Source organism: Hyla sarda, chromosome 7, assembly GCF_029499605.1.
Source record: "Hyla sarda isolate aHylSar1 chromosome 7, aHylSar1.hap1, whole genome shotgun sequence".
In the NCBI taxonomy this organism is placed as follows: Eukaryota; Metazoa; Chordata; class Amphibia; order Anura; family Hylidae; genus Hyla; species Hyla sarda.
In genome coordinates this window covers 142,089,094-142,110,280 of record NC_079195.1, presented here as the reverse complement: position 1 = coordinate 142,110,280, position 21,187 = coordinate 142,089,094, and the positions used below count along the sequence as shown (strand labels likewise).

At 39.3% G+C, this 21,187-nt stretch overlaps 1 protein-coding gene across 1 annotated transcript; it reads right to left on the bottom strand.

The window, feature by feature from the left end:
* Window positions 1-664: 664 nt before the first annotated feature.
* LOC130282552 (elastase-1-like) lies at window positions 665-19,694 on the bottom strand. Its single transcript, XM_056530908.1, has 6 exons — window positions 19,501-19,694; window positions 18,294-18,403; window positions 11,380-11,474; window positions 9,145-9,425; window positions 7,829-7,992; window positions 665-3,111 (listed from the first exon to the last, which is right to left on the bottom strand). Exons 1-6 carry the CDS (start codon window positions 19,595-19,597, stop codon window positions 2,932-2,934), a joined length of 927 nt encoding a protein of 308 aa, XP_056386883.1. The 5' UTR covers window positions 19,598-19,694; the 3' UTR covers window positions 665-2,931.
* Between the last annotated feature and the right edge of the window lie 1,493 nt (window positions 19,695-21,187).

Here is a 21,187-nt window from a genome sequence, read left to right as displayed (position 1 = left end):
TTATAGTGTAAGATGGTGTTTTTAGCTATAGATTTATGGACCCCTTTGGTGTATAGGGGATCATCTTCAGCATACACTATGAGGTCTAAAAATTCTACCTGCTGACCTCCGTATGTACTCGTAAAGAAAATGTTCATTTGATTAATATTGTTAAAATGGACTATGAAATCATACAATTTACCGAATCCTTTCATTGGCAGAGCACCTTTTCTTTAGTCACAGTGGACGTGGAGAGCCTGTACACCCGCATCCCTCACGATGTGGGTGTACAGGCGATCCGGTCCATTCTTCATAACACCAATAAAAGTACAGCATACATTAATTTTTTGTGTGATTCACTATACTTTATCCTTAACCAAAATACCTTTTGTTATAACTCTAACTGGTTTAAACAATTGTCAGGGACCGCAATGGGGTGCCCCATATCTTGCTCCTACGCTAATTTATTTTATCATACTTTGATAAAGAATATATCTACAATCTATCTAATCCATACCTGCAAAACATTAAAGCTTTTTTATGATACGTGGACAACGTATTGATTGGGGGGGGGGGTGATAGAAGTGTAATTTGAAGCCTTCATAGTCCATCTTAACAATATTAATCAAATGAACATGTTCTTTACGAGTACATACAAAGGTCACTTTTTGTATGGGCTTTGTGTCGGGCAATCCTCTTCTCACTATTTTTCTATTTCTCTAAAAACTTCCAATGATGAGGAACTTGATTCATTTGTATAGACTAATGCAGACTGTCGGTAGTAATAGAGTAGAGTTGGGAACATGGACATGTGTTGTCTCCATGTGGCAACCTTTGGCAGAAGGGATTATTACTGGATAGCTGCTATGAATGGTATTAATATACCCTCTTTTTAACCTATGTGAGAGTAAGACTTTGTTATACTTGGGCCCTTTATCAGCCTTGTTTTTTAATACTTCTCTTTTTGTAGAGAGAAAGGTTAACATTTTTCAGATTTCCATACTCTGTGGTATCTACACTGTTGGTCACAACACTATATACAAACTTATAGACAACAAACACTCAGTAAATACCAATTATGCTTCATTATTTTATTAAGCCAGATGCAGTATGACCACAATCCGATAGTAAGACATTAACAAAAAAAAAGCTCATTTTCCTTGTGTTAGCTCTAAATATTTTTGGGGGTTAAATATTTTATTTTCATATAGAATAATATAGAAAAATATATTAATAAACAGCAATCTTGATAAAGTATAAGTAAAAGGAAAGCACACACAGATACATGTTAGAACTGATGCATAGCACCGGTATGGATATTGGTATAATGAATATGTTCTTTAAAAAGACTGTGTATAATATATACAAGTGCATGTCAACCACATTGAAAAGTCACAAAACATAAAGAAATATAGTAGACAAATTGTAGATAAACAGATGATGTTTGTATTGTGACAGAAAGGAAAAGCAATCAGTTTTAAGCAGTCATCTAGTTCAATCTAGGCATGTTTACCTGTTGGACTGTTAGTTTTACACTAAGCCCCCTTTTGCCAGAACTGCTTCCAAAATGAACACACTCTTTTATATTATATTACTTGGAATGTAATTATTGCCACCCATCTGTAAGCTGAGTAGTTTGTGGACAAAATATAGGAGACATCTACTAGAATGTAACACAGATATGATTACTAGATTTTGAGACCCCTACAGGGATCAGACTCACAGTTCACTTTTCTCTGATTAAGAGCTTTTTTTTTCTTTTTTTTTCTCTTTAAATGTGATAACAGATAAAGTCGCTGTCATTGTGTTGGATGAAAAACTAATACTGTTCAATATCTATATTTAAAAAATGTGCATGCCAATATGTTCATATGTTCTATTTTTTATTGCTTTCTTAAAAAAAAAACAAGATTTTGAAATGACCTTTCATGACCTTCATGAAAAACGCAAATGCTGAATTACGATTTGTTCCAAGTGAGTTGTAGTTATCAACATGACCAGTAGTGGGTAAGCAATGAAAACATTAAAGATTTGTTACAGAAGTTATTAGTTATTTAAGGTTAAATATTATATAATATTGCTAGACCTTCAGATGTGGTATCATCTGTGCACTTAAGGAGATGTAAAGATACAAATTCATGCTAATCCTAAAAGTAATTTCTTCTAAAGAGTGTTATGTTAAGTGTGATGCTTTATCAACACTAGATTATAATATATGTGAACAGGGAACACTACAATGCCAGAAGCAATGTCTCGTCTACTAAGTTCCTGCTGTTTAATATTTTTTGTTAAATATATATGAGGTTAGGTTTACATCTACGATGAAGCTATGTTTGGGCAGAGCTAAGTCATAGAATACTTTTAAATAGTGGGACCTGAGCGGACAAGAAAAAAAATTATGCAAATAGTGTTATTTTTGTGTACACTCAAATCCTGCTAAATAAAAAGACATTAGACAAAAACCTGACGGACCCCTTTAAAGTCCGTGGGATCTGTTGGTGTTTGTTCTGCCCCATCTAGCTCAGTTTTTCTGCAGTGACTTAATTCACCCCAAAAGGAGCCTCCGACGCAGATGTAAACAAGGCCTAATTGATGTAGAAGTTGACATCAGTTCTTTTTCTGACATAGTTTACAGTCTACAGTTTACAACCACTCAAATGGTAACATGAACTCTTTAGCATAACTAGGTAGGGGTCAAGTAGTCTTTAGATCTAGATAACTCTAGAACATAAACCCCTCTAGAAGAGAGGACATTAAAGTTCATATTTGAACTGACCATCCACTTTTTTCTGCAAGTATGTTCTGTACCACACACACGCAAACATTGCTAAAGATGGTTTATACACACTATGTTTCATGTAATAAGACTAATTCCCTGCAATATATAATGAGCATTAATCCCTTCTACAATCCAAGATTTGACCAGATGCACTTAAGCTTCTGCTTCTTCCATTAGTGTAGGAAGAAATCACGGATCCTTGTGGCCTCAATCCAAGGAATATATGTTGAAGTCCTAGTGAAGACACTTGGTTTGTTCTCTACTGTGCAACCAATGGGTCCAAAGCTGACAATACCGTGAACTTCCCACCTTTCTCTTCCATTTTGACATACAAGAGGACCTCCAGAGTCTCCCTGTAGGCAACAAAAGCTTTGTGACATATGTGCTTATTATGCATGTTACCTCTATAAATATTTATATAGTAAGGATATGCAGTTAGATCTGTGGATTCTTTTTTCCAAGACACCTTCTCAATCTCTCAACAAAGGACCCCCATTTTCTTAAAAATAAATAAAATTAAATTAAAGATAGGATAAATATAGTTAAAGGGAATCTGACATAAAATAAAAACTTAGTAATCGGCATCACCCGCACTATTACACAGTAACAGCAGGTTAGTATGGGTGATCCTGCTGTCAGATTCCCTTGAAGTTTACATGTTTTCTATATTAGTGTTAAAAAAACCCATATTAGTACTGATCATTATTAAAACTCCACCAATAAAAAGTATAATAGATGGATCAAGCATTATACCATTTTTTGATCATACTAAATCTAGAAATATTTGTAATAGTATTTCTAAATCTATGGAACTCCAGCCAACCATAGTTAAAGGAATTATCACCAGTGAAGAATACTTGCAATGTTTAACGTCACAGAAATTCAGTTGGCAAGCTAGTTGTCGATTGTGTTCTGTGTAGTGCTATGCTTTGGGAAAGTCTTTCAAACAAAGATTAGGGCTGGGAAAGACTGTGTGGATAGCTTAGGTCCTGAGGAGACTTGAGTCAAAGGAGCTTTGGGATGTCAGTATTAGGGTTTCTTCTCTAACCTATCTAACAGTTGCAAGGCAAGTCTACCCTATGGCAAGAGGTGTAGTCTACAGAAGTTTCGCTGTTCTGTGTTGCTGTTATTGCAAGTTAAAGCAAGCAACCAAGGGTAGTAAGGTGATTTAATGTTGTACATAATGACTTTGTAGACATAGGGCCTACCAATAAATATTGGCTGGTGTAAACCTGGGAGTGACACAAATTAAGGCAGGCTGAGTCTACCGCAACTCACTGTAACATTGTTGTAGAGTGAGAGTTTACAGCCAACACGGGTGCATGACTCTGGATGGACCAGTGGAGCATTGCATGTTCCCAGCCCTAGTAATAAACTGTTTAAGAACAGAACCATTAAGCTATGTTCAGTAACATCAAGTTCTTGTGTCCACTTTCCGTGTTTAAAGCTGGCAAGTGTACTGAGCCTTGAAGACTGTTATGTAACTGTCAAGCCTATTGATGCAAGTGTCACCAACGGTCACTGAATGTAAAGGAAAAATTGTGCAAAGTTATCTGTTCTAATATCTGGTGATCTATTCTTTAAGGGGACTCCTGTGACCACTTCTCATGTGTTGTGTACTGCAAGTTCAGGCCAATGGACTGGTAGCGATCTACCACCAATGACCTTAAAAATTGCGGTCCTCACTTTCCTTTGCTTAAGGCAATGTTCATGATTCCACCAACAGGACCAAAATAGTATAGATAGGAGTTTTACAAAGGAAAGGACATTACTAATCAAGAGAATCACAAAGGCCTTTTAAGATAATGTTCTGTGGAGCAATCAGTGGTAAATGAGAATAATAAGAATATTATCCAAATTTCTCAACATTTGAGCATTGTGGTGTAGATTGATAGTGGGATGATTTGCTATTCAGACCATAGAACTGTGCCTTGAGAGGGAGAATACAGGGCTGGCGCATGCATAAGGCAGCTAAGGCGGCTGCCTTACACCGTTGATGCTCCTGAGCCAGGGATGGGGTGGCATAAAAATCTGAATCCCCAGCCACTCACTGGCAGGGAATTCAGACATTTAACTGGGGGCGGGCAGTGGACTGGGGTGGCTGTGACCTGGGGCAAACAGAACAGCAGCAGAACAGAGTGGGGACCTGCTGCGTGCATCCACGTCACGCAGGGGATGTCAGTGCCGCATTTCTCTGTGCTGATCCTGCCACATGACTGGAAGAGCAGTGTGACAGGTAAATTAAATATGTGCTTTAACTACTTCACGACCCATGAGGGACATAGTCCATCATGGTGCCACTCAGGGTGTATGAAACAGGCTCCTGACTCGAGCCTGCTCCATACTGGGCGGCCCCCAGCTGATTTCAGTAGCTGGGGGCCACCTCTAATAGCCGCCATGCAACGATCGCTGCAGCCGGCTATTAACCCTTTAGATCGCTGCTGTCAAAGCTGACAGCAGTGTTTAAAGGGACCTATGAACAGTCCCTGGTGGTCCAGTGGGGTGGATTGTCCCCCGTAGAGTTATCGCAGGGGAGGGGGCGATCCACTGTAGAGGTAGCTGGTACCTCTGCTTCCCTGGTGTCCATGGCTCTGCCATTGATAGAGCCTGTCAAGATCAATGGAGCACAGAGCACACAAGTCAATGTAGTTCAATAGAACTACAATGATCTGTATGAGGAATCTAATGATTCATCATAAAATTCTGCAAAGGAACCAAAAAGTGTAAAAAAATTAAGTTTAATAAAGGTTAAAAAAAACATTCATTAACTCTTCTATAATAAAAGCTTAAAGGGGTTCTCCGGTGAAAAACTTTATTTTTTTTAAATCAACTGGTGCGTTAGAACGTTAAACAGATTTTTAAATTACTTCTATTAAAAAATCTTAATCCTTCCTGTACTTATTAGTTGCTGAATACTACATCGGAAATTATTTTCTTTTTGAAACACAGGACTGTCTGCTGACATCACGAGCACAGTGCTCTATGCTGACATCTCTGTCCATTTTATGAACTGTCCAGAACAGCATATGTTTGCTATGGGGATTTCCTTTTACCCTGGATAGTTCCTAAAAATGGAAAGAGATGTCAGCAGAGAGCACTGGGCTCATGATGTCAGCAGACAGCTCTGTGTTTCAAACGGAAAAGAATTTCCACTGTAGTATTCAGCAGCTAATAAGTACAGGAACGATTAAGATTTTTTAATAGAAGTAATTTACAATCTATAATGCCGTATATATTTCTCTACTACTTGGCTCAATGACAGATATACCATGTATGCAAATTTACAGCATAATATTGGATATGTATAGCCTAAAGGTCTACACATTAGACACACTGGGGGGCATTCATCATTGTAGGTGTAAATGAAGCATGTTTCTATACCTTTTTTTGTGTGCTGGTAATGTGTAGGAGCACCCGATTTATAAAATGGTCCCAAGGGCGCATTTGATAAATTTTGTGGAGGTGCACATTTTCTGAAATTTCTCTCTTCACATACACCAAAAAGTCTGCGCTGGTGTAGTTTAGAGACTTTTCTGTGGTTTTGCACCTTTTCACAAAAAGTCTCAGTTGATAAATTCATTGACACTGCATAAGACTAACCTTAACAGCTGGTCTGTGTATTTTTATTTTATTTTTTTTCATTTTCGGACCCCTATAACTTTTATATTTTTTTTGTATGCCGGGCTGTATAAGGGCTCATTTTTTGTGCCGTGATCTGTCAGTACCATTGTGATATTGATCAGACTTTTTGATTGCTTTTTACTTAATTTTTCTGGTATATGATGGTTTTGGTATTTTTTTTACATTAATGCCATTCTTTACATGGGATACATAATGTTATATTTAATAGTTCGGACAATCACACACACGGCAATACCAAATATGTATGTTTTTATTATATTTACATATTTTTATATGGAAGATTGGAAAAGGGGGGTGATTTAAAGGGGTACTCCGGTGAAAAACTTTTTTTCCTAAAATCAACTGGTGCCAGAAAGTTAAACAGATATGTAAATTATGTAAGAAAGACAAGTGATGTCCTGCACAGCTGAGACTGATAAATATAGGACCGAAGGTAGGAGATCTGTTAGGTGGATGTATATCTGAACTGTGGTGGTGCTCTGACTCGTAATAGCAGTGGATATCTTCAGACAAGTAGATGAAGAAAAAGTCGGCAAACTCACCAGGCTTCGTTCAAGAGTTCTTCTTTAATGCAAAATACTCACAATACAAACATCACAGTGGAAGGAGAGGGATCGGTGCGGGGGGTATCGATGCTTGGCTACAGAACTGTTTCACACGATATACGTGCTTCTTCTGGCCTCTGGGCAGTGGTAATGAATTCTTCTGGCCTCTGTCTTATGCAGTGGCAATGAATTTATCAACTGAGACTTTTTGTGAAAAGGTGCAAAACCACAGAAAAGTCTCTAAACTACACCAGCGCAGACTTTTTGGTGTATGTGAAGAGAGAAATTTCAGAAAATGTGCACCTCCACAAAATGTATCAAATGCGCCCATGGGACCATTCTATAAATCTGGTGCTCCTACACATTACCAGCACACAAAAGAAGTATAGAAACATGCTTCATTTACACCTACAATGATGAATGCCCCCCAGTGTGTCTAATGTGTAGACCTTTAGGCTATACATATCCAATATTATGCTGTAAATTTGCATACATGGTATATCTGTCATTGAGCCAAGTAGTAGAGAAATGTATACGGCATTGTAGATTTTTTTCTTAGAGGATGCACCTGTATTAGGAAGCATGACCTACTACACTTTACATTATAATTATACAAAAGGTATTCTGAAAATTTCAGGCATACAGTAAAAAGACACTCTTTTGACTAGTTTAAATATTTTATAGGTACACTCAGTGTATACATCAGAAGCACTTCCCAGCATATGCCAAACCTGCACTACAAACTAAGTGTGAACATAGCCTTACACAATTTGTCCAGTGCAGATTCCAATTATTGCCTTATATCTGTAACTAAATACTAAATCAAAGAGCTGTACAGTAATATGTGAAATCATTTGTCAATAACCTGATGTCAGCTACTTACCTGGCAGGCAGCAGGGGGCCCTCCAATGTCTCGGAAGCCGGCACAGATCATTGACTCTCTTACCCTTTCACCCCAAAATTTTTTCTGTTTGCATGTCTTGGTGTCAATAATTGGCAGCTTGGCTTGGTTCAGAACTTCTGAGAATGTAAGGTTCTTATTTCCACCTTAAAAAAAACATCACAAACTAAATGAAATAATTTAAAACAGTAATGAACTCTTAAACAGCTGAATAGGTCAGATTGTTGTACGCACATATAGTACTGCAAGTTGTCTAGCTGTACAAGTCCTAAAAACGCTTTACTGCCTGGCTGGCGGCTCCGTCTGTCTAATGTATAATGACAGTTTTGAGTGACAGCTTGGGAGTAAGGTATGTGCTACCACGTACTTCGCCTGGCTGTAACCCATGATCACAGTTGGTCTCACGACTGAGACCTAGTGCGAACTAATCTTTTGACCAATCTAGGCAGAATGTCAAGAGTTTTTCCAAATGACAGTAAAGCTTTATAGGGGTACTCCGGCGCTAAGACATCTTATCCCCTATCCAAAGGATGGGGGATAAGATGCCTGATTGCAGAGGTCCCGCCGCTGGGGACCCCTGTGATCTTGCACGCAGCACCCCGCTAAACTCAGTCCCCAGAGCATGTTTGCTCCGGGTCTGATTACTGTCGATCGTGATCATGGGGCCGGAGCATTGTGACATCACGGCTCCGCCCCCAAGTGACATCACGCTCCACCCCCTCAATGCAAGCCTATGGGAGGGGGCGTGATGGCTGTCATGCCCCCTGCCATAGGCTTGCATTGAGGGGGCGGAGCCGTGATGTCACAATGCTCCGGCCCCATGATCAACAGTAATCAGACCCAGAGCGAACATGCTCCGTGGACTGAGTTTAGCAGGGTGCTGCGTGCAAGATTACGGGGGTCCCCAGCGGCGGGACCCCCGCAATAAGGCATCTTATCCCCTATCCTTTGGATAGGGGATAAGATGTCTTAGCGCCGGAGTACCCCTTTAACTCTTACTTTTAAAAAACTGTTTAAATAAGGCATACTGAATAAACATGTCAGTATGGAGCAGGTCCTATGCTATATACACTATATACATTATCTAGACAATCTGGGCAATATTTATCTAACACTGTATTACACCATCCATCCAGATGTGGCATGACACTATTTATCTGGATTTTTAGTGTAGAAATCTACTATCCAAAGCTGCACTGTAAATGTTCCTGACCAATTTATCTTTTAAGATATACATATTTATTTTTACATAAAGAATTTCGTCTTAATAAATTTTTATAAATGTACAAGCATGTTACCTCTAGTATCTCCCCATCCAGTTACCCAGCAAAAATGACCTGGGCGCAGAATCATTTCTTTCTTAGGAAGGCAGGCATACTTTATAAAGTGGGTGGTTAGTATGTCTCCTACAGGCTTGACTAGTGCAATATCATAGTCTAGCTCATTCAGATGTGGGTAGCGGAAACGTTCATGCCTGTATATGCGTTTCACATTGTAAATTTTTTCCGTAGGTTCTGTACGGTTGAGGTTATGCTTCCCAAGGACGATCCTCCAATTAGTGGCATCTTCTGCCTTCCCCCTTTTCAATAAACAAATGGCAATCAGATAAAAAAAAAACAGAAGGATCAGTGGTGCAATGAGATTTTTTCTTATTTAAAAGTTATTTTCCATATCTGACTCTGAAATTATTTTTCTGGTAATGTCTGTTGCCTCTCCTGACTGGTTATAATAACATTTTATAATACAATTTATTAATTTTATTCCCCATGCAATACCAATTCAGCATCTTCCTAATAACTCTGCGCTGTGTACCGTAGCTCCTTTGTTATTACTTACGAATAAGGGGACAACTGTGTGTTACTAGTTGGGAGTGTATTCCTACAGAAAGTATCAGACTGTACAGGGACACAAATGTGTGTCAAGGGAAAAGGTAATACCCAGTCGTCAAATAACTATACATTTCTAAGATAAATAAAAGAGGAATGGCACAGCACTGAAATAGAGAAGAGAGTTAGGAAAGAAAAAATGTCCCAAATTTATTTTTTCATAGGGAACACAAGTATTTACACCAATTAACATATCAAGGCGTTTGCTATGTCTTTAACCCCTTAAGGACGGACCCATTTTTTTACCTTAATGACCAGGCTCTTTTTTATTTTTTTATCTGATATGTGTCTCTTTAAATGGTAATAACGCTTTTTCTGAGCAGAGCGATTCTGATATCGTTTTTCTGGGACATATTGTACTTTATATAAGTGGTGCATTTTTGTTTACACATGCAGCATTTTTTGTGAAAAACTCCAAAATATTGTGAAAAACTGGAAAATTTCTGGCATTTTCTTATTAATATTTTTTTTATAGTGTACACTGTGCGGTAAAAGTGATGTTATATTTATTCTGTGGGTCAGTACGACTATGGCGATACCCATTTTATTTAACTTCCTATGTTCTTTTTGCTTTTCTGTGCAAAATTTTTTTTCTGTCATTCATGTTCCAACAGCCGTAACTTTTTTATTTTTCATCTGACGCCATTGAGTGAGGGCTTATTTTTTTGTGGGATGAGCTGTACTTTTCAATGGTATAATTTTTGCCATACGTGATACCTTTTGATCTTTTTTATTCCGCTATTTGTACCAAAACTGGTGAATTTTGCGCTTCTTTGTTGTTGTTTTTTAAGGACGTGGCAATACCTATTATGTATATCATTTGTGTTTTTGATCTTTTTTGGTGATAATACAGGGCTTTTATTGGGAAAGGGGCATTTTTTTATTTTAAAATTTTCTAAATTTGACTTCTAATTCATTTAAAGTGTTAATAAAAAAAAGAAATGCTTTCAAAATAAAGTAGACATCTGAAAATATAAGTTTCATAAACTATTTGGTCAGTAAGTATAAATATATGCCACCTATTAGTGTTAAAATAGCAAAAAATCTGAATTAAAAACAAAATTCATGATTTTTTGCATTGTAAAAAAAATACTACAAATGATATCGGCTTACTTTTACTATGTGACAAAAAAATGTCAGAATTATCGTGATTGGCAAAACGCCAGAGTTATTCTCTGATAAAGTCAGACATCCCCAATTTGAAAAAACAGGCCTGGTCTTTAAGGGGTGTACAGACCTAATTGTCTTGGTCCTTAAGGGGTTAAGATAAATTTAACAGATTTGCAAATTATACTCTTAGGGAACCTTTCTAAAAACTTACAGAAGGGGTCATAGGGTATAACAACTAAAATTCTAATTTTGTTTTTGAATGCAACTCAAACAGAAAAAAAAAAAACAGAATCAGCACTAAAATCGTGTTATAGGCACATAACATATCCTTTTATATTCGCTTTCTTTGCTATATCAGCTTACCAAATTCTAGTTTTGATAAAAACAATAGAGGCTAATGTAGAGTATATTGTAAATACAACACGGCCTACAGTATAGCCATTATCACTTTAAATGACCTGTTCTATTCTCTCCTTAGCTCTATCTATCTATCACAATTTTTTTTTACCAGTATTGGCCTAGAATTGTAACACTTACTTCTGAAAACAGTGGGCCGCAGTGAGGACCCAATTTTTGTGAATGAGTGTCCCACCACAGACGTGAACATATTTCTTATGCCCCCGAGCCCGAACCTGAAAAAGAAAAAGTATAATTTAATAACTTGATGAACTGAGAAGTTTGCTGGATAAAAGGGAAAACCTTATAGCTGAAGATAAATTAAAAGTCCTCTTCAACCCTACACCAGTCATGGCAACTTTTTATGCCTTCCCTAAAGTTCATAAAAAGACAACACCGACACCTGGTAGACAAATAGTGTCTGGGAACGACAATTTGATGCAAGAATGTCAATACGTCAATCAGATTTTCTCACCCTTTGTTCACAATTTACCTTATTTTCTTTGTGAAATTGCACAAAATTTCTGTACACAAAGCCATAATACTAGCGAGTCTAGACGTAAAGGCTTTATACAATAGTATTAGAAGCAACTTAGGTCTCATGACCAGGCCTGATGAGGATTAAAAGGGAGTTCTCAACTCTTACGCTAATATAACCTACAGGAGGGCATTAGATTAAAGAGATCACTTGGTCCATAGCCAATTTGATACAGAAAGACAGAAAACATTTTGATTCAGAAAGGAAGACTAACAAATCCAAATACAGGCATGTGTCTATTCGGACAATGTAGCTCTTGATGCTATGTACATAGGCGGAAAGAGTTTATAAATCTAGCGGATCGGAGAGTGTATAAACTCCATTATTTCATCAATAGCTGAAGTAAAGGCATAGTATATGTAGAAACATGCACTTGCTCAAAATTGTATGTAAGCCAAACAAATTAGGAATTTAGATCTACAATATCTAAGCATGTAAGTAGCATTAGGACATGTGCCAACATGAAAGACATATCTGGGACACTCATGGTAGAGATTACAAAAATTTGCAATTTTGGGGTACATGCAAAATCAAGTTGGGTCTGAGAGGTGGATAAGATTCTTCTTAAAGAATAATACAAATGTATATTCTGGTTCCATCCACTTGAAGGCTTCACCTATACAATCTTCCTAGAATACAGTAATTAGAGCTATGTCTGGTTGGGGTGTAATTTATGATGCAATTTATGATTTGTCATATTCAAATTCAATATATAGTACTTAAATAAAAAATATAGCTCTGTAGAGGCACCTTTGGGGGTTATTATGCTATTGTCCCCCTTTCTCAATCTTTCTTAATCTAGAGTGTAATGATCTTATTTAGACACCTACCTCCCACAATAATGACAAACTTCCTCTGTGCATGTACGATATGTTTAGCACTCCAAAGAGGTCACTTCCGGTATATTCAGAGAGCATGGTGCATATTCCTTTTGCATATTTTTTATGTATGTGTATACATGCACATTGTATGTTTTTAATAAACATGCACACTCCCTTAACCCCTAAGAACAAAGCCCATTTTGACCTTAAAGGGGTACTCTGGTGAAAAACATTTTTTTTTTTTTAATCAACTGGTGCCAGAAAGTTAAACAGATTTGTAAATTATTTCTATTACAAAAATCTTTACCCTTCCAGTACTTTTTAGCAGCTGTATGCTACGGAGGAAATTATTTTCTTTTTGAATTTCTTTTTTGTCTTGTCCACAGTGCTCTCTGCTGACACCTGATGCGGTATCATGAACTGTCCAGAGCAGAAGAAAATCCCCATAGCAAACCTATGATGCTCTGGACAGTTCCTGACACGGACAGAGGTGTCAGCAGAGAACACGGTGGAGAAGACAAAAAAGAGATAAAAAAAAGAAAATAATTTCCTCAATTTTCATTTTTGTGTTTTAAATCCACAACTCTATTATTTTTTCACCTACAGACCCAAATGAGGGCTTGTTTGCTTGTTTTTTGCAAGACCAATCGTACTTTGTAATGACCTCTTTCATTTTACTATATATATATATATATATATATATATATATATATATATATTATAGATTTGCTGGTGGAAATTTTAAAGAAAGCAGCAATTTTTGCAACTTTTGGGTGGTTTGGGTTTGTGTAATTATACATTGTCTTTATTTTGTAGGTCGATTCAATTAAAATGATACCTAATTTATATAGTTTTTCTATTATTGTACTACTTAAAAAAATTCAAACTTTGTTTTAACAAAATTCGAATGCATAAAATTGTCCTTTTCTGACCCCTATAACTTTTTTATTTTTCTGTATACGGGGATGTATGAGGGCTAATTTTTTGTGCCGTGATCTGTAGTTTTCATTTGTACAATGTTTGCTGTGATGTGACTTTTTGATCACTTTTCATAATTTTCTATATCTGTTGTGGTTAAAAATCTGTATTTTTGGTGTTTGATATTTTTTTACATTTACGGGGCGATACCAAATCATATATGTTAACTTTTTTTTGTAAAAGGGGAAAATAAGGGGGATTTAATTATGTTTTGTTTTTTTAGGGGAGAGAGTTTTATATAATTTTAGAAACTTTTAAAAATGTTTTTTTTTACACTTTTTAAGTCCCCATAGGGGACTTTGATATGCAATCATTAGATTGCATTTACTGTATAATGCTATACCTATGACATAGCAATATACAGTGTGATTAGCGATCCACTGATATAGCCTGGCTAAGCGAGACTACATCAGTGAATCTGCGATCGGCAGTAGGAGGCAGGTAAGGGGACCCTCCTCCGCTGTTTTAGCTCACGTAATCTTGGGGATTACGTGAGCTCCTCTGAGTTACCAAAGATTTTTAGTTTCACTTTACACGCTGTGATCAGCATTGATTATGGTGTCTAAAGGGTTAATAAACAGCAGTGCTGTGGGATCTCTGCTTCCTGTCATTAACAGTGAGTGTCTGACTACTGACTGTTCAAAGTCGCTTAAGGATTCAGGGTGTACAGGTAAACCCTTGGTCCTTAAGTACCAGGACGCAAAGGCGTACCTGTACACCCTTCATTCTTAACAGGTTAAGGAACATGGGGGTTTTAGAAATAAAATAAAAATAATAATAAAAAACTTGCCTACATCACTTTTCCTTTGGTGACCACTGGTACCCTGGAGTGGTGGAACTTAGACACAGTGAAAAACCTACCAGGAGGCGGGAGAGTACCCCCCCCCCCCCCCCACTGTGAAGTAAGTCACATCTATAGTTCATATGATGTTTATGCGAAACTTAAATTGGTAACCCCTGAGCACTGTTCCCTCTTTTTCTATAGATCATAGGCTAGGTGATACACATATCGAGCATCACAGGAAGATATATACTAGGATGTCATCTTGTTGCAACCATTGCTTTCCAATTTTCTCCTTGAGAAAGTCACAGTACAGTGGCAAATCATTTAGGAGTTAGGCAGGTGTGATACTTTTAATATCAGACCCTCATGTCTCCTGATTGACACAATTAACTAATAGTAAGCCTACTGGAAATGTGGCTTTCAGCCACTTGTAATTCCGAATTGCTGTAGTGCACATCAGCTGTGCAGCTAATACAATTTATTTAAATATGTTAGGGATCTATGTGACTGTACTATACATCTATTACTTGACCTCATGAAGTGCTGAATGATCCACTACCACAGTTTATCGGCGTATAACACGCATTTTTTAGGCTAAAATTTTTAGCCTAAAGTCTACCTGCATGTTATACGCCGATAAGCCGCTGCAGTTCAATGATTTAAAGTGGGCGCTTTAAATCATTGAACTGCAGCGGCTTTGCAAGTGCAGAGACTGCCACCGCTGCCGGCTCCTCTGCCCCTGCCTGTCCTGGGGTCTAGAGCCCTGCTGCCGGCCCTTCTCTCCCCCTGGCTATCGGTGCCGCTGCCCGTTCTCTCCCCCTGACTATCGGTGCCCCAATTGCCGGCGCCGATAGCCAGGGGGAGAGAAGTGGCGCTGGCAATGGGGCAGTGGCGCCGATAGCCAGGGGGAGAGAAGGGGCAGCGGCACCCATTGCCGGCACCTTTGCCCCGTTGCCTCCCCCATCTCCGGTTGTATAATCACCTGTTGCCGGGGTCGGGTCCGCGATGCTTCAGGCCTCCGGTGTGCGTCCCCTGCGTCGTTGCTATGCGCTGCGAGACGCAATGACGTCACTCGTCATTGCGCCGCGCCGTGCAGTGCATAGCAACGACGCATGGGAAGCACACCGGAGGCCTGAAGCATCGCGGACCCGACCCCGGCAACAGGTGATTATACAACCGGAGATGGGGGAGGCAACGGGGCAACGGTGCCGGCAATGGGTGCCGCTGCCCCTTCTCTCTCCCTGGCTATCAGTGCTGCTACCCCATTGCCGGCGCCACTTCTCTCCCCCTGGCTATTGGCGCCGGCAATGGGGCACCGGCACCGATAGTCAGGGGGAGAGAACGGGCAGCAGCGCAGATAGCCAGCGGGAGAGAAGCGGCGGCAGCATTGCTCTAGACCCCAGGAAAGGTAGGGGGAGAGAAGCGGGCAGCGACGGCCCCTCTCCCCCTGCCTTTCCTTGGGGGGGGGGAAAGGGGTATACGCATGCACACACACGCACCCTCATTTTACCAAGGATATTTGGGTAAAAAACTTTTTTTACCCAAATATCCTTGGTAAAATGAGGGTCCGTGTTATAGGCCGGTGCGTGGTATACCCCGATAAATACGGTAAATAAGATCTATGTGGATTATCACATGGAATTATGGATTAAGCCCAGCTGTTTGTGCAGCTATTGTGGACATCAGTGCTATAGATACAAATTATATATAATCATTATATATTATCACAAAAGAATAAGAAAAAAATCCGGCACTGTCACTTAGACCTGTGATGTGATTACTCCAATAGTATGGCTAGTGTTAGCAGTCTATGCTCTCCTATAGGTGGTGCTGCACTCCAGACTGGATACATGCACAATACGCACTCAAAGAAAAGGAGGTTTGCTAAATACATCACATCACGGTCAGGCGATGGTGAAGCGAGAAGGCGGTGGATGGAATGGGGGAAATCAGGCATAGGGCGCACCTTTTCTTTGAGTTCGTATTATATATAATCATGTTGTTCATATCTGACATATTGAGGTTCTTTTATAGTGTTCACATAATATACCAACCTGTAATTGTTCAATTTTTCAATGTGTAAGAAACATGTTAATAAAATGTGTGAGACTGATGGGACTGTTTTTTTTTTTTTTAAATCACTATTTGTAAATATGTTACATTTTTTGGGGGATTAACAAAAGTTCTGTTGGTTTTGAATCTCTGAAGTTCTGTTGCAGCAAACACCAATAGGGTTCCTAAATTGTACAAATCATACAGGACCATACTATAAAAGCACATATTGACTATGTACAGGGTGGGCCATTTATATGGATACACCTTAATAAAATGGGAATGGTTGGTGATATTCACTTCCTGTTTGTGGCACATTAGTATATGTGAGGGGGGAAACTTTTCAAGATGGGGGGTGACCATGGCGGACATTTTGAAGTCAGCAATTTTAAATCCAACTTTTGTTTTTTCAATAGGAAGAGGGTCATGTGACACATCAAACCTATTGGGAATTTCACAAGAAAAAAATGATGGGCTTGGTTTTAACGTAACTTTATTCTTTCATGAGTTATTTACAAGTTTCTGACCACTTATAAAATGTGTTCAATGTGCTGCCCATTGTGTTGGATTGTCAATGCAACCCTCTTCTCCCACTCTTCACACACTGATAGCAACACCGCAGGAGAAATGCTAGCTCAGGCTTCCAGTATCCGTAGTTTCAGGTGCTGCACATCTCGTATCTTCACAGCATAGACAATTGCCTTCAGATGACCCCAAAGATAAAAGTCTAAGGGGGTCAGATCGGGAGACCTTGGGGGCCATTTAACTGGCCCACGACGACCAATCCACTTTTTAGGAAACTTGCAGGAAAAACTCAGGGAACGTGCCAGCTTCAGTGCATAAAGAGGGAAACACATCATCATGTAGCAATTTTGCATATCCAGTGGCCTTCAGCTTTGCATTGATGAAGAATGGCACCACTATCTTTGTAACCCATATACCACACCATACCATCAATTTTTGTGTTCCAACAGTCTTGGAGGGATCTATCCAATGTTGGTTAGTGTCAGACCAATAGCGGTGGTTTTGTTTGTTAACTTAACCATTCACATAAAAGTTTGCCTCATCACTGAACAAAATCTTCTGCGTAAACTGAGGGTCCTGTTCCAATTTTTGTTTTGCCCATTCTGCAGCACCTGAAACTACGGATACTGAAAGCCTGTGCTAGCATTTCTCGGTGTTGCTATCAGTGTGTGAAGAGTGGGAGAAGAGGGTTGCATTGACAATCCAACACAATGGGCAGCACATTGAACACATTTTATAAGTGGCCAGAAACTTGTAAATAACTCATGAAAGAATAAATTTATGTTAAAATCAAGCACATCATTGTTTTTCTTGTGAAATTCCCAAGAAGTTTGATGTGTCACATGACCCTCTTCCTATTGAAAAAACTAAAGTTGGATTAAAAATGGCCGACTTCAAAATGGCAACCATGGTCACCACCCATGTTGAAAAGTTTCCCCCTTCACATATACTAATGTGCCACAAACAGGAAGTTAATATCACCAACCATTCCCATTTTATTAAGGTGTATCCATATAAATGGCTTACCATGTACTTTACTTTTAGCAATGGCTTTTAATTTACTTTCTTTTATATAGGACTGCCGGATTTATCCTGAACAGCTTTCCCACTGACCATAATTTTCTATAACAAAATAATGTCCTAAATTTGGTAGGCAGAAGGAAGAATGAAATAAGTAAGAACAGTATAAATAAACAGTATATCTAACAATTATAGATTTGATACTTTATTTTTGGAATTTCTGAGATGTTTGGTATTTTAAGTAAATTAAGGGTTTTGGTAGCATAAAATTCTAATAAAAATATAAACTTGTTTAATAGGTCCATAAATACTTTACATAGGAAAAATTTTTTTTTACCTGCAAGGAAACCTGCCACGGCCAGGAGAACGGACGTGCTTCATTTCCAGATACAATCCTTCCAGCTGTGTTTTGTGGGAAAAATGCAACCCCACAGTCTGCTGGCCAGTCTGAGAAAATGAAGAAAATACTTCTGAAACAATCTCAATGTGTAATGAATTTCATGTTGAAAGCTTTACCATCACAATAACAGCAGTGTACATTACATTCTACACACAGGTGAGCCTATTAGACATACGTGGTCGATGTCTATCATTTCTCAGTAAGCAAGATATACCATCCTCGGACCTAAAACAATGTGCACTATGTGGCAAGCCATCTATTCACATGACCACTGTCTCAAGTTGGACTGTTCTCCAAATCGCCCGTTACAAAGGCAATATTCTCCCCTGGCTAATATTTTTTGCATTGATAAGTGCTAAAAGTGGGGCCCATAACTAAACCATCTCTTACTAGGCATGATTGGTTGGGTATATGGTGCAGTTACAGGCATTGTTCAACAGAAGAAGGGTGTCGCTTAGTTTTGGGTATGTTCCATTGGGCATAAAATACTCCAAAAACATGCAGTTTCCTTTGGCTTTAATTGGGAATGTTCAGAGGCCTTTTCAAAAATGAAAGAAGCGATCTGATTGGTTGCTATGGGCAACTGGGCAACTTTTCCTCTGGACAGGTTTTGATAAATCTCCCCCATTGTCCCACACAAGCTACCTGTCAAATTAAAGAAATGATAACACAGTATCTACATGTCACTATCAACTATTGGTCCAAACACATATATTATCAACAAACTGGCACATGTTACATGTCTCATCATGTCTACAGAAAGGCTAGTAATACCATAGGTAATGAAAAATTGTGTATGAAATGGATAATAGCGAAATGGCCGCAGCACATTTTTACTATTTTGGTTTACTTTCCTGTGGTTACTGGAACATTCCAGGCATATAAGCATATTTATAATATAACACAACCCTCTAACACTCAGCAGATGGCTCGGCTTGGAAGGACTGTTTTCGTCATTAATGAACCCTCAGGGATCCTCAATCAGTAACCTTCTGTTAACATCGCTATACATTTAGCAATGCAGAAATATGATATATATATATATATATATATATATATATATATATATATGTTGTACTAATTCATTTGCAAATATTTACATTGTTTGAAATCAATATACCAAGATATAAAACAAGTCACTTACCCAGGTGTAGAAACTTGGGATGTACAATGTGTTGGGGCGAGGATGCCTGTGCTAATGACAGCACAAAGAGCAGAATAAAGAGATCCTTTAAAATCATTTCCAGGTCCCAGTACTGCTGTACTGAGGGTAGTGTGGGTATTTATACAGCAGAGGCAGTGTCATTATGAGCTTCAAACAGGGGACACAACACTAAGTTTTGCTGTTACCAGGGTCCTGATACACCTACAACAATGCACACTGATCAAAACACGTTGGCCTGGATGGTTCTGCATGTGCCCAGCATTCTACTCAGTAACTGGGAGTAATATCAGCAGTTTTACACTGGCAGGCAGAAAACAGGTTTATTCGAACTATGATAAGCATCAGAGCATAAATATATTTTAATAGGTGGAGATATGTTCTAAATGTAATTTATTGTGTTTTTAAATTGTGTCTTTATGATTGTGGCGGCAGTATTAAAAGCAAACTGACATCTTGTTCACCCACAGTAAACCCAATTAACAGGGCTATAGTGCAGATAAACCTGGTAAAGAGGTAGAACTCACCCAGATCCGTGGTCCAGTTTCGGAGATTCTGGCACTATACATTTACCATTGCTAATATCCCCATGCGCAATGGAGGCGGGAGATATTATACAGAGCTTCCCTGCTTCTGCCCCCTCTGCTCTAATGCCCAATTACCTCATAAATATTCATAAACCCTTTGATCATGTGAGCACAAGGTGGGCAGGCATATGAGAGTAGAAGGGGACGGAGGCAGGGAAGCTCTCTATACCGGCTCCCACTTCCATTGCAAAGGTAATACAGTGACCCCTCAACCAACGATGGCCCCAACATAGGATAATTTCAACATGCGATGGCCTCTCAGAGGCCATCGCATGTTGAAGGCAGTATCAACATACGATGCTTTTGTATGTCGGGGCCATCGCATAAACGGCTATCCGGCAGTGCTGACTGCTTCAGCTGCCACCGGATAGCCGTTTACGATGCCCCGTGTGGTCCGATGACGATCACTCACTTGTCCTCGGGGCTCCGAGGATCCCCTGCATCGTCGGCACTCTCCATCGACGTCATCACGTCGCTGCGCACGCCGTCCCATCATCCAATAGGAGCGGCGTGCGTAGCGGCGTGATGGCGGCGACGGAGAGCAAGGATGCCGGGGAAGCAGAGGCCTTGCCGGGGCATCAGGGACGCGGCGACAGCGATGGACGGCGACATCCCGGGCAGCGGTGACGGTCCGTAGTGGCAGGTGAGTACAACCTTTAATACCAGTGGTCTTCAACCTGCAGACCTCCAGATGTTGCAAAACTACAACACCCAGCATGCCCGGACAGCCGTTTGCTGTCCGGGCATGCTGGGTTTTGTAGTTTTGCAACATCTGGAGGTCCGCAGGTTGTAGACCACTGTCCTATACTTTACATTGCACGGATCCCTCAACATACGATGGTTTCAACAAACGATGGTAGGTTTGGAACGGATTACCATCATATGTTGAGGGACAGCTGTATTAGCAATGGTGAATGTATACAGCCTGGATCCCTAACACTAGGCCACTGATCCGGGTGAGTTATATCTCTTTTTAATCAGGTTCACCTGCAGTATAAACCTGTTTAAAAGGTTTAGAGCAGGTAAACAAGGTGTCCGTTTCCCTTTAATGATAATTTGAGGCATTTACTGTATAATAAACT